Source organism: Anoplolepis gracilipes, chromosome 16 (genome assembly GCF_047496725.1).
Source record: "Anoplolepis gracilipes chromosome 16, ASM4749672v1, whole genome shotgun sequence".
NCBI classification, from domain to species: domain Eukaryota; kingdom Metazoa; phylum Arthropoda; class Insecta; order Hymenoptera; family Formicidae; genus Anoplolepis; species Anoplolepis gracilipes.
In genome coordinates this window covers 1,205,333-1,218,288 of record NC_132985.1, presented here as the reverse complement: position 1 = coordinate 1,218,288, position 12,956 = coordinate 1,205,333, and the positions used below count along the sequence as shown (strand labels likewise).

The following is a 12,956-nucleotide window of genomic DNA, read 5'->3' as shown; positions in this document are numbered from 1 at the left end:
AAATGTGTGCAAAATTCTGCAACTAATAGAATTAGCCACGATGTTTTCACAGTCGATGACCCGTTGATTTGATATCGGTTGCCACTCGAGCGTGTCTATCGATCAGACGCGGTTATCGATTCCGCGCGAATTCCCGACCTTTCCTCGATTCCGTCTCCTTTCAAAGAGGCTGTGGCCGAGCTGACTAGGTTAACGCTATTGAACCACGTATAATGTGGTCATATGTAATATCGGGATATCGAATTATTTCACTCATATGTACCGATATATACACTCGTTCATTTATTATATCATTTATATCAGAACATGAAGTCATCGCGTGCAATAAGTTTTATTTATTAAAAGATTTATGCATTCGTTTGAGTGTATATGTATCGTGCATAGAAATACTCAATATTCTTTAATAATAAATGCTTAATTAATATTTATTATTTCTTGCTGTCTCTTTATTACATTGCAACATTTTTGTAATGATCTCGAGATGATCGATTGAATTTTAAACAATGTAATCGATGGACATTTATATAATTCCATCTATACAATTGTTCTGTGGCATTCGTCATTCTCATTGTCCCGATACACGAGAATGACAGTCGCGAGTTGACTAACCGTTCATTCATCATCGCAATTTCACCGTTGTTTCGAATACCATAACAGCTCCTTAATTGCCAAGATTTCCTGTTTGCCGAGACAACCTTGCGTTAATTTCGACTAAGCGAGAGTGATCATTTCAATATAATACATTAACACATTTAGTTAGATGATCAAAATAACATCGCGTAATATCTAAAGAATAAAATATATCACGTGCCCAAATTTTATTCTAGTTAACATTTTTATTATATTGATAATTGCAATTTTTGCTAGAAATAATAATTATCTTCTATAATTTGAAGATGTGCGATAAAGTACACAGACTGTTTATTATTATATATGATTTTTGGCAAACATCTCTTCAAAAGTGGATCGACATGTTATCATGATAATTAACGTGATAAGGTAAAGGTTCTTAACAATTTCCGGTATGAACAAAAAGATAAGAATTGCGCCACATTAGGAATAAAAGCAAATGCAAATAATTCTAAGTTATATTTCTTTTGTTGTAATTTGACTTATAACTCATAGAAATACTGTATCATTTTACAATTTAATGCTATTGGATGCCAGTGAATATTTTTGTACATATTAAATAATATTTATAGAAACAATATAAAAAAATTCGGCTATATACGGCAACGAATATTGGTTGCAATTGGAATAAATACCGCAACTCTTCCGTTGAATATTCAGAAGATTCGTTGGCTATAACCTTTGAAAATTGCATCTCACGCATCTTTAATAGTGCAGATCAAAGTGCCTTCCCTTTGATCATTCAATCTACCCTTTGACCTCAGCTCTTTTCCATTCAATGTATCGCAGATCGACTGGAACGGAAACACTGAACAATTTCACTCATTTCTAGATTAAATAGTTTCCCGCGTAAATATGTATTGTAATTATTGAAATGTCACATTATATCTCTTTCTATTATCCCGCTCGTTTAAAATTTTTTTTTTCAATTTATGAATTTGAAAATTTATATTTTTAACTTACAATTAATGTTGGCAATATTACATACGTTGAATCACTAGTAATGTTCTCTCTTTAAAATTTATGTCAAATAAATGACAGTTCGTTTAATGAAGAATTATAAAAGAAATTAATAAAGATCAACATTCTAGAGAAAATGAGTTTACTGGCGTTATATCGTTACACATCAGCGATGGACGTGAGCAATGATCTCAACATTCGCTTTTTTTTTTAGCCGAATTCCTCGTAGGTCATTCCGCAGATCGACGAAGTATGTCGAGTCAAATTTTGGCGACTTTCCACGAAGAAAATAGTTCGCGGGCGCCTTCGTATCACTGCCAGCAACCTTCCACGGCAATTGGGTTGTAATTTCAGGAGACAAACGGAAGAACGAACGAGGGCTGTGATTAAAAATGCATTTCTTCGCATTGCGCTAAGCGATGAGCTGCACTCGGGAAAATTAATGCTTTTTTGAATATAAAATCGATTGTTTTCCATCTAAAGACAAGCTAAATAACAAGATTTTTGCTTTATTCTTCAATTAAGGACGAGATGTAGACTCAAATATATTATTCAATCTCTACATTGGCTTTATATAAAATTATTATTGTGCTGCAAACGAAATTGGCTATCGAATTATCAAATTAATTGGATGCAGAAAATATGTATTAATATTTTTTGAGATTAAAAACTCAAAGTAATGGCTATACAAAAAATGCTATACGAACACTTGTGTTGGCTTGTTTGGCACAAATATTCCAGGATTAAGATGTCAGTAGGATATTGCTGCCAGATATAGCTTTTTTCTTTTTGTTAAACGTACATTGCTGGTAAACTTGTAGTCTCGCTCGTTCTCATAAAGTTGTGTAAAAAGATCGTAATGCGTGCCAGACGATGTTAGCTGCAGAACGCCGGGCAGCGCGCCGATAAAATGTTCCTGCGCATTCCTCGGTAAAGAGTTCGGCTACTTCTCGAACTATTTGTCGGACGCGGCGAAAATTTCATTGCTTCGAATTGGCGAAGAGGATTTCTTGGAATTGGGCCATCTTTTATAACGAATTCCGTATACGGCGATTAAACATATTGGGCGCATTTCCGGAATAATTACTCTTTGCTGTGCGACGATAAATATTTTTTCTTTTACTCCAATGTCAACATGTAACAATACGAGTATTTAATTTTTTTTCACGTTCGTGCTTATATTTACAGATCACGCGCTCTCTTTTCAGTTTTTTAATATAAAAATATATTCTGTTCCTTAAAAATACATTTATTATTTTTTATATGTTATCGATTAAACGTTGTATCATACATCTTCGTAAAGCGATTAATGCTTCGACATTATACGCAGGCGAGCCGCTAAAATAACGAAAGACACAAAAGGAAGGAGCGTGCATAGAAAGAAAAAAGGAGTAACATCCGCCCATTCGTCATGTGATTCTTTTTATCCTGCGTATGATATCTTCGTCTCTCGGACTACGGATGTATGCTTTCGTGCATCCTGAAAACGCCGCGTCTTTTATTCTCTCGATACGTGTCTGCATCGTGATATCGTCCCATCCTTCTGTCGTGTATTACCTGCCGATGAGGTAGCCTGTCCGCCCGCTACGTCGATCGCTTTGAAGAACGTAACGGTTCTTTGCGGAAAGTAAGGGAGAAGGAAAAAAAAGCGAGGGAAAAGAAGAAGAAGAAGAAGAAAAATGTGATAGGAAACGGAAGAATATCCTTTAAGCTTTAATCCGTCTGACAGATCGTCGAGCGATGAATATAAAATGTCTTGCGTGTGATGTTAATGTCACGTAATAGAAAATTGTTAATGTTAATTTTTTCATACATTTGTGCACAGAAACTTTTTTTCTGTACGTAAGATCTCGCAGAAAGAAATTTTGTACCGTTTTACACACAAGCTATTCTCGAAAAGAATGTCAAGTATCCGGGAGTAAGTCAACTAAAGTCGAGAACACGTGCAGAAACAATTCAACCCCGGCGAGAAATTTTTCAGAACCTATCACAAGGCGATCTCTCTGTTTAAACGCCAATATTTTTAGCGCACCATTTATTATCGTCGATCGTTTCCTTCTGCCGTGCAAATAAAATGCAACCGCCCACGTTTAAATTCGTCGCGGACAAGGCCGCCGTTCGTGTCCGTTTTATTTATAACACTTTGCGATTTCGTATCCGTGAACTCGTAGGAATGTCTGGGTCCTCGGTCGTCTACAATTCGCCCGTGTAGATCATTTTTTTCTTCCTAACATGTTGGTAAACATATACCAACACGAAATTTTTTGCCAACTTTTGTTTATGTTCTCGCAGCAAATGAGAGTTAAATTGTCTTACTATATAGTTTTGCACAAAAGCGGGACATTTATATATATATATATATATATATATATATATATATATATATATAAAATGAAAATATTTTTCTACACGCAGGAAAATTTAATTTAATTTAATTATACACAATATTTTCTATTTTTTAGGCAGAATTACGTATGCATAATTTTTTACGGTTTTATCTTCATGTGAATTAGATTCTATTAAAATAAAATTAATAAAGCTAAATTAATGTTTATATATAAGAATAAAGCTCTTGTAGATCTTATTGTTAGAAAAAGTTCTCTTTCTCTCATAGATTTATTATATAGTATTCGCAAGGATACTCAATTTATTTCAAATATACTTTTAAGGACTCAATCCGACGTTCGATAATTACTTCATCTAAACTTGGTAAATAGTTCGCACATCGGTTTCTTAATCGTCACGAGGCTTAACGATTTACAGTTTGATTGTTTCTCCCTTCTCTCCACATATACCGCTCACGTCTTTATCGATGAAATGTTCTTAATGAAGTCTGAGGGAGAGACTCGAAGTAAATCGATCGAAGGATTTAGTCGAATAAAACAAATTCAATGAATTCCGGAACGAAGGAAGCTCGTTGTTGATCTAACAAGAATCTCAATCTTCAGCGAGTATTTTATTGCTGTCTCTTGAGGTTCTATCGCGAAGATTAAATCTGAAATTTCTTGAGTTCGATGGTTCCTCATAATTGAGAAATATATTTTTATAATATACAGATTTTCGAAACTAGCTTGATGAGAAAATGGGAGTGAGTTTTGAATTCGAATTTGCAAATAATATACAGGATAGGAATCGTAAAACGAAATATGAAAAGTAAACGAACTTAAGATTCTAATGAAATTGAAGAGATTCAACGAGCGCAAAGAAGGAAAAAAAATTAGGATTGATTACAAACGAAACATCAAAATATGCGAAAACAGCGCAAGAAGCGCTAAAAGTTGCTTCTTTACTCGACTATGCAAACACAAGGTGGCTATTGTAACAAGCCGCGAGAACACTAGAAGTACTTCAATTAAGGCAGCGCGAGTATAACAATATACAAGGACATTTGGAATAAAATCACAAGCGAGCAACTATGCATAATGGAGTATCGGAAAATCGATTCCGGACTATCCGCCAAACTTCTATTCGCAACTTTATCTATTGTCACGTGAAGATAATTAACGACTATCCCAAACATACAACAAACAGTCAGTAAGCTTTCTATTACATACTATGCCATACGTTATAAAGGCATTAGTTTCCAAAATTTAAAATATTTATCGGAAATTATTACCATTGATTATTCTTAATACATTCTAAATAAAACAAGGTTTTTATGAATAATTTCTGTGTATGTACGTGATAATATGCAGTAATACATTACAATTTAAATATGCGAAAACGCGTTTTTGTTCAAGCTATGCGATATCATAATTTTACTGCCGCATATAATCTACATATCAATAAATTACCAGAAAATTACCATATTAAATTTCTGCGCGAGTTTCATATCGCTTTATGAGTTTTTCGGTGTATACGCAACTTTACTTTTGTGTGCACACCCATAACAAATTTCGCGTTCAATTTTCTTTCCGAAATGTTCTTTCCAAGCCTTTTTTAGTGCATATAAGATACGCAAATGTGAAAGGATTGTTACGCGTGTAAAAAAATTGCATGCTATACAAATTATACAAACATGCAAAAAACCATGTTTTAAGTGTGATCACCGATTTATTTCGAGACGAAGGTTATTATTGTCTTCTCTCACATTTTTTTTCTTCCATAATATTTATCATTGTATCGTTTGCGTAATGAATTGGAATTGGTTGGTTGTCGGAATTTCGATAAATCGACGAAAATGTTGGAAGCTGCGGCATTCCGCTTCGAAAGGAGGAACATTCTCTCGATAAGGATCGCGTGGCTTTTCTGAAGCTGGCGATTCTTCGAGGAATTCGTTATAACATTTAATGTCCATATTCATTCCCTTATCCCTTTGCATAATTTGCACTGTTTTATTGAGCTCGAGCGAATATTATCTACGTTACTTTTTTTTTTTTTTTTTTTTTTTTTTAATTTCTGTTTCATTAAATTTCTCAGTTCCTCTTGACGACTCAACGATGTTTGCACGCTACCTTATCTATATTATCATGATACGCTTGGTTACGTATCATGGAGATGAATATTTTCACAAGAGGCGCTGCCTCGGAAGATTACTCTAGTCGAATTTTAATTCTTGCTTTGCGCTACTCTTTACGTTCCCGTTCGTGCGATCGTGTAGCAAGCCGGATAACATTGATTTACGGTGGTACGTGACGATGATACCTTCCAGAGTGCAAGTATTATCCTTTATGTCTTACTCTTTCATTTAATTCATTCTACATTTCATGGGGGGTTTCATTTTTAATCAATTTTAAGAAATTTAATAATTCTACTTTAATTATGACTTTAATTATGATCTACAAGAGCTTAATTCTTATATAAACATTAATTTAGCTTTATTAATTTTATTTTAATAGAACCCAATTCACAGGCAAAACCGTAAAAAATTATGCATACGTAATTCTGTCTAAATAATAGAAAATAATGCGTATAATTAAATTTAATTAAACTTTTCTGCGTATAGAAAAATATTTGCATTTTATATTTTTATATATATATATATAAATTATTCAAATAATACTCATATAATTTGCAAGTTTTCAAGCTAGTTTATTGGATTAATAATAATTATATTATTTATTTTATAGAAATAGTATAAGGAACTTGGGAGAGAATTGTGAGAAAAGTCTCAAAATAATTTGAAACGCTATTTTCACGGATATAACAATCTGACGTCTTATTAAATGTTCTATTTTACTTCATTGAAATGAATACGTATGTACATCGGATCGATGCGACTGGAGAATGCATCCAGAAATATCTTCTGGAAAAGCTTTCCTTGCCCCTTTGCTCGAACACGCAATTGAATTTACACGGCGTATGATTTATAACGTAAGTCGAGAAAGCCATGTATCGATCCGAGACTGGCGCATCGCGTCATATCTTGTCTACTTTATGTATATCTCGCACAAGATGGATAACGTTCTCCTATAATCGTTAGGACCGTATATCTCAATAGAGACATTTCGAGTGAAAGCTGGTTTACCTAACATTTGCACAGAGTATTTTTTCTCCCTCCCTCGAAGTCAACTCATCGCAGAGCGACGACGTCATTATGCAATAGCAACACCAATTGCGCATTTTATTTCCGTCAGATTCTGCATACACGCCGCAACTATAATAGAGGCATTGTCGCTATCACGTTACATAAAAACAGAGAGAGAGAAAAAGAGAGAGAGAGAGAGACGGTATTCTAACAATTTTAACGATTTTATCACGGTCCTAGTCAATTCTCGATTCGTTTCAACAGAGCCGTTACTCGATGTGATTTTTTTTTCATAACAAAAATAATCATGATAATACATCCTCTATAAAAATCAATATTATATCACTCATTTTATATATTTTATTAATTTGAATGTAAATAAACTTTTATATAAAAATTTACTTTTGTTATAATTATCTCTTTACCATATATATATATATATCTTATTAATTGTAACATAAATGCACAAATTTTCGACAAATGACAGCGAGTAGCAAAGAATACGCGGATGACCCGTCTTGATGTGATGCGATGCCGTATACATATAACGACAAGTCATTTTACTTGACAGCGTCACGTATTTGCTCATGCACGGCGCCAGGGTGACGCGCTTACCACTCCGACATTTTTCCAGCGACCTCACTTTAATCGCATTCGCCATTCATCGTCACTCGTACACTGTCAAGGTCTTTGAGCTCGCATCTTCTTTCTCTCCAGCATCTCCTCCGCATCCCTCGCCCTTTCTTTCTCGCTCTGCCTTGGCACGTTTTCAGGGCTAAAAAAAGCAACTCGCTTAACGAAGGACAGAAAAAAAGAAGGAGAAGTCAATTTATTATTCTGGCTTAGCCAAGCTTCGTCAGCATAAGTAACGAATATTGTAACATTAAATATTCTTATGATAACGTAACAATAACAATATAACTCGATGAATAAGCACAGATGACGTATTGTACATGTAGATAAATATACATTTGTGTATATAATAACCCATATATAAGTGTGTGACATAATATAATCTATCATCAACTTATGTGCTAATTATAAACATAATATCTCTCTCTCTCTCTCTCTCTCTCTCTCTCTCTCTCTCTCTCAATTTGGTTGACGATTCAATTTATATCTTGATTCATATATTTATATATATATGTATATGGATGATATAAAAAAGGCCTTCAATATGGAATAACTTCAACACACAATTTTATATCTTAGATTAAGATTATGAAAGAGACGTTGTGAAGAGAAATTGTGAAGAGGGATGTCGTAAAGACTAAATTATTTTATAGAAAAGGGAATACAAAAGAGAGAATATGTGTGAGAGATGAGAAGAGGGCGATAACGGAGGATAACGAGAGGGAATCTTCTTCCCAGCGGAAGTCGAAAGTCAGTCTCCTTCCTCCTTTCTCTCCGGCGATCGGCCGCGCTTTTGGCGATTCTCCAACTTTTCGGTGATCCCATGATCACGCGCGCGCGTACCAAAATCACCGAGTATCCGGTTGTCGTCGTCGTCGTCGTCGTCGTTGGGGTGGAACGCGATCGAACTTGTGCAAGAGGTTGCGATCACCTCGGGCATAATGGGAGAAAGCGGAATCGGGGTCGTCGCAATTATCTTTTATCGCGGCACGTTAACTGCAGAGTGCGTCAAAGTCAGCCGACAGGATTACTTTGTCCGTCAAGAAAGAGATTAGCTCTCTCAAACCGCGAATTATTAGAGTATTCTATTGTTCTCACTTTTTAATTCGTTCTTCTTAGATGATAGCTATGTTACGATGTAAAAATAAAAATTGAATCTAAATTTTTCATTGTCGTAATTTGATCAAATTGAATGTAAACGATATTAAGTCAAATATTACATTGAGATCTTTACTTTGTTAATTAAAAAAAAAAGAAATTATAAAAAATACAAAGAACAAAACTTTTAGAAAAGATTAATTTTAAACAGACCTTTTTTTTTATTTTTCTGTTATATTTTTTTTCCAAAGAATTTCAGTTAATTGAATTTTATGAAAATTATCGATATATTTTATTATAATAAAACTATTGCAACCCCTTTATCAAGACATTAAATGCGGAGCTTATTGCGGAGAGTTTCACGCGTCATACAGCGTCGTATGTCTGGGAAACGCATTTCCCACCACAAGCTCCGGATTTAAAACAGCATTGCAGCTGCAACTGCAGTGTCAGATTTATTCACGCGTTCCTATAAGGACGGTCGTTACTTTTCCGGTTTTGTGTCTCGGTTGATTTTGTATCGCATGTGTGACGCACGAAAGCATGAATTGTGACGTTAAGCGAATAAGGCATATTCGACAATGATTGAAGGCCGATTTAACTAAAAATTAATATTTATCCTGCGAATTATATAGTGAATCTGTCACTATAATAAATTACACAATTACCTACTGATTCATATGTATTTTTTTTTTAACCTATTATCTTTAAAAGAACAGTTGTGACGCACAAACGAATATAAATTTTTATCTCGACACGAATATATTTTACAAGCTCTATGAAAAACTTTATATTAATAAAATTATTTACTGTAAAATAATCTTGCTATACTTATATAAAACGTAGTTTTAATATTACATTTTTAAAAATATGTTTCCTTTATGTTGCAGGTATGTATCATGGAGTGATCTTGCTTGATTTTTTTCTATGCGGTGATGATGTTTTAAATCGTGAGTAAATCAAACTGTACTATTTTATATACACAATTTAATAATTGAACTTTAGTATAAATGTTAGGTTGTTCTAGTTTGATTAAAAGTTTAATCTTTTATTAAGTTATCAGAATATAGCATAGTTCCCTTTTATTTCTATTTTCAAATGATAGTATTACATCAAATTGTGTTGGATATGTGTTGTCTCAATTAATAATTCGCGACATTGGTAAGTTTACAATACCTATACGTAGACGTCAGATGTATAAGAGCATGTGACTTTGCACTTTTTACTATTTTAAATTGATGGTCTTGACTTGACGGATAGTTCCAAAGTCGATTTGTCGCGCCGATAAACATAGGATTTATCTTCTTGCGGCAGATGTAGGGAAAAAAGCTTTTCCAATTTTCGCCCTTGTTTTATTCATCATTTTCACCAGATTAAGAGAAACACTATAGCTAGAGGCTTGATTTCGCTCGCGGCGAACATTCGGACAATGAATTTAATTTATGTTTGTAATCTGGGGTCGTGTATGCGGCAAGACGCGAAAAATTTCGCCTCTCTCGCATAGTTTGTTGAATTATGAAGGAACAAGAAACACCTCCCGGCGTTTCCGCCGGGGTGAAACTAGAGTGTGCAACTGAGAAACAGTGAATTTAACTGCGCGCTTGGTAATAAAAGCGGAAAGAGATTGGCCTCGCAAGATTTCTCGTATAGCCCGTCAATTTTATCGGCTTTATAGATGCCGACAATGAATTTTTTGAGTGTTACGCTATTGCCGGTCCGATTCGCTCTGCCTGGTTTCAAAATATATCCGATCGGAGAGACGTGTTTAGCATTATTCGGTAAATTGTAGCAATAGCTATATCAGTATGCAAATCTTTAACGGTTTTCATGAAATTTTATTTTGCTGCCTAGACAATTGAACTGTTAAATTCTAATTAAATTAAATGTGCTAGACAATACCTATATTTTATTTACATTGATATTAGCTTCATAGAATTTGTGTATATTACATTAATATCCTTTTTGCAATTTATTTCTAATAAGAAAATATCTCAAAAATTATAAGAAAAAAATGTCTTGCGGTATTAATTTGCAGTAAAAATATATTGTATAATATACAATATAAATATATTGTATAGTATATGAAAATTATTATTAAAAACTATTATATATATAGTGTATAAAAATATTTATGCAGTATAAATTTCAAAAGTTAAATTTGTGTTAATGTTATGTAATTAATATAATTTTTATGTAATTTTAATTAATATTAAAATTACATAAAAATTCAATTAATATGCGTTATCAGCAGTCTTGTGAACTATATAATGTAAATTTTCATCTTGGTTGCGATATTCATTGATCTCATTTGATGACAAAGTTACTTCTTTATGAAGTTTCGAAATGTTCTTTTGCCTCGAGCACTTTTCGAGGAACATGTTCTTAGGTCAAGTATGTCGCACTTTCGAAACTGCAGTTAACGTTGGCCAGGAACGAGTAATTGGTTTAAAAGCTCGGATCTTTCGTATCTTGCGTAAATGCATAATAATTTCATACAAATACGATTGGCTAGAAGATCAAACTCAAGCCTTGTAAAAATATTTAGACATCTACATCATTTATATGTTCGAATATTTCTCTTTTTTTTTTTTTTTTTTTTTTTTTTTTAAGAAAGATTAATTGAATTAAAGTTTACTGTTTAATTACTAAGATTTGATATACTAAACGTTAAAAAATTGCAAAGTCAATAATAACTTTTCATCAAATTTTTGTTTTGATTTGATTAAACATGTATGCGCATAACTGAATTAGGAAAATATGCGCGTTAAACACAAATTGATGATAACAACAAATAATGGAATATTATTCATACGCGTACTTTAATAATATTAACATGATGTTTAAAACATATATTCAGTTTTCATTGAAATATGAGCCGATATCGATCCCATCAAGCTGCTTTACGAGCCGAATCAGATTTATAGTACTTACACACGCGGTGCATGCGCGTATTTGAAATGTAAATTGTTCAATAAGAAGGATTAATTGATAGTGACGACAAATGAGCGACCCATAACGAGGGAATCGTAACTTTTACCTGAAAGCAATTTAGATAATTGCTGCGTTTACATTATTTGCCGAAAAAGAGTTATCGCATTGTCTATACCAAAATTTTATTCCGCGGCTATTGAAGTAATTAAATTCACGGACCGTTACGTTAAACGGTAAATTTAATTAATTAATCTACCACACACACACTTGGAAGTATGCGCTTGTGGTCGAATCTCGCAGCTCGCTATCTGAAACACGAAGTTTAATTGTAGTGGGGTTCTCTGCGAGTTTCGACATAGTCATTAATCAGAACGTTTGGTCGTCAACTACACGAAATTCGTGGCGTCGTCGCGTCGCTCTGAATGCAATTTTTTTAATGCTACACGTTACAAAACGCCTCTTTTTAATCGATATGCAAAATTGAATTCAATTCCATATTTTATCAGCGCGAAAAACTAATTTTATCAATTTATGTAGTAATCAATGGTATTTTTTTTTTTTTTTTTTACATTATTAACTGAGATTAAATAAATGATAATGACGCTTTCTAAAAATTTACACATATGTCGCATACAGTATAAAAATCCGTGTACGAATAAAATTGTACATCGAGTTTTGTATTTTTATTTTCATTTCAACTATAGTTGATAAAAGATCTCAAGATCTAAATCGTGTGATGCTTGTAATGTCAATTTCGCTGACACATTGCGTAGCGTAGCTAGAAAGTTCATTATAGAAGTTTTTTTTTTTCTTTTTTTTTCGAATATTTCTATTTCTTTGAGCGACGTTGATAATTTTGATAACGAGTTTTTACATTACAGCAAAATGAATGTGCAAAGTAGATTGCTCGACTGCACAATAATTGCAAACGAGTCATAATTTTCGAGCTGTTCAGTAGCAACTGCGATATGTTTGTTTCTATTTGATATGCCGTAAATAAATACTTTGTACGATTTTATTTTAAATTCATTTTTACATTTTTAAAATTTGTATACGTGTATCGTAATGAAGTCGGAAGAGACAACAGTAAGGAATAAGAATGAGAATCGCGTTATATAAACGATACAAAGTGTATAAAAAATTTTAAAAAATCACGTATTAATACAATTTCAAAGACAAAAACTCTCATGTGCTGTATCATTTATAATCATGGTAAAAGGTCATAAGTCGTTATTAT

The 12,956-nt window shown here is 33.2% G+C and overlaps 1 protein-coding gene across 17 annotated transcripts in view; it reads left to right on the top strand.

Moving 5' to 3' along the window:
* LOC140674824 (phosphatase and actin regulator 2) overlaps positions 1-12,956 on the top strand; it is a 220,569-nt gene that overhangs the window by 61,205 nt on the left and 146,408 nt on the right. For 12 of the 17 annotated variants that reach the window (XM_072908663.1, XM_072908664.1, XM_072908668.1 and 9 more), the window contains one exon: positions 9,679-9,738. The exons of the other annotated variants lie outside the window; for them this stretch is intronic. In XM_072908663.1, coding sequence (XP_072764764.1) covers positions 9,679-9,738 — 60 coding nt within the window. The remainder of the gene's footprint in view (positions 1-9,678; positions 9,739-12,956) is intronic. 17 annotated transcript variants of the gene reach the window in all.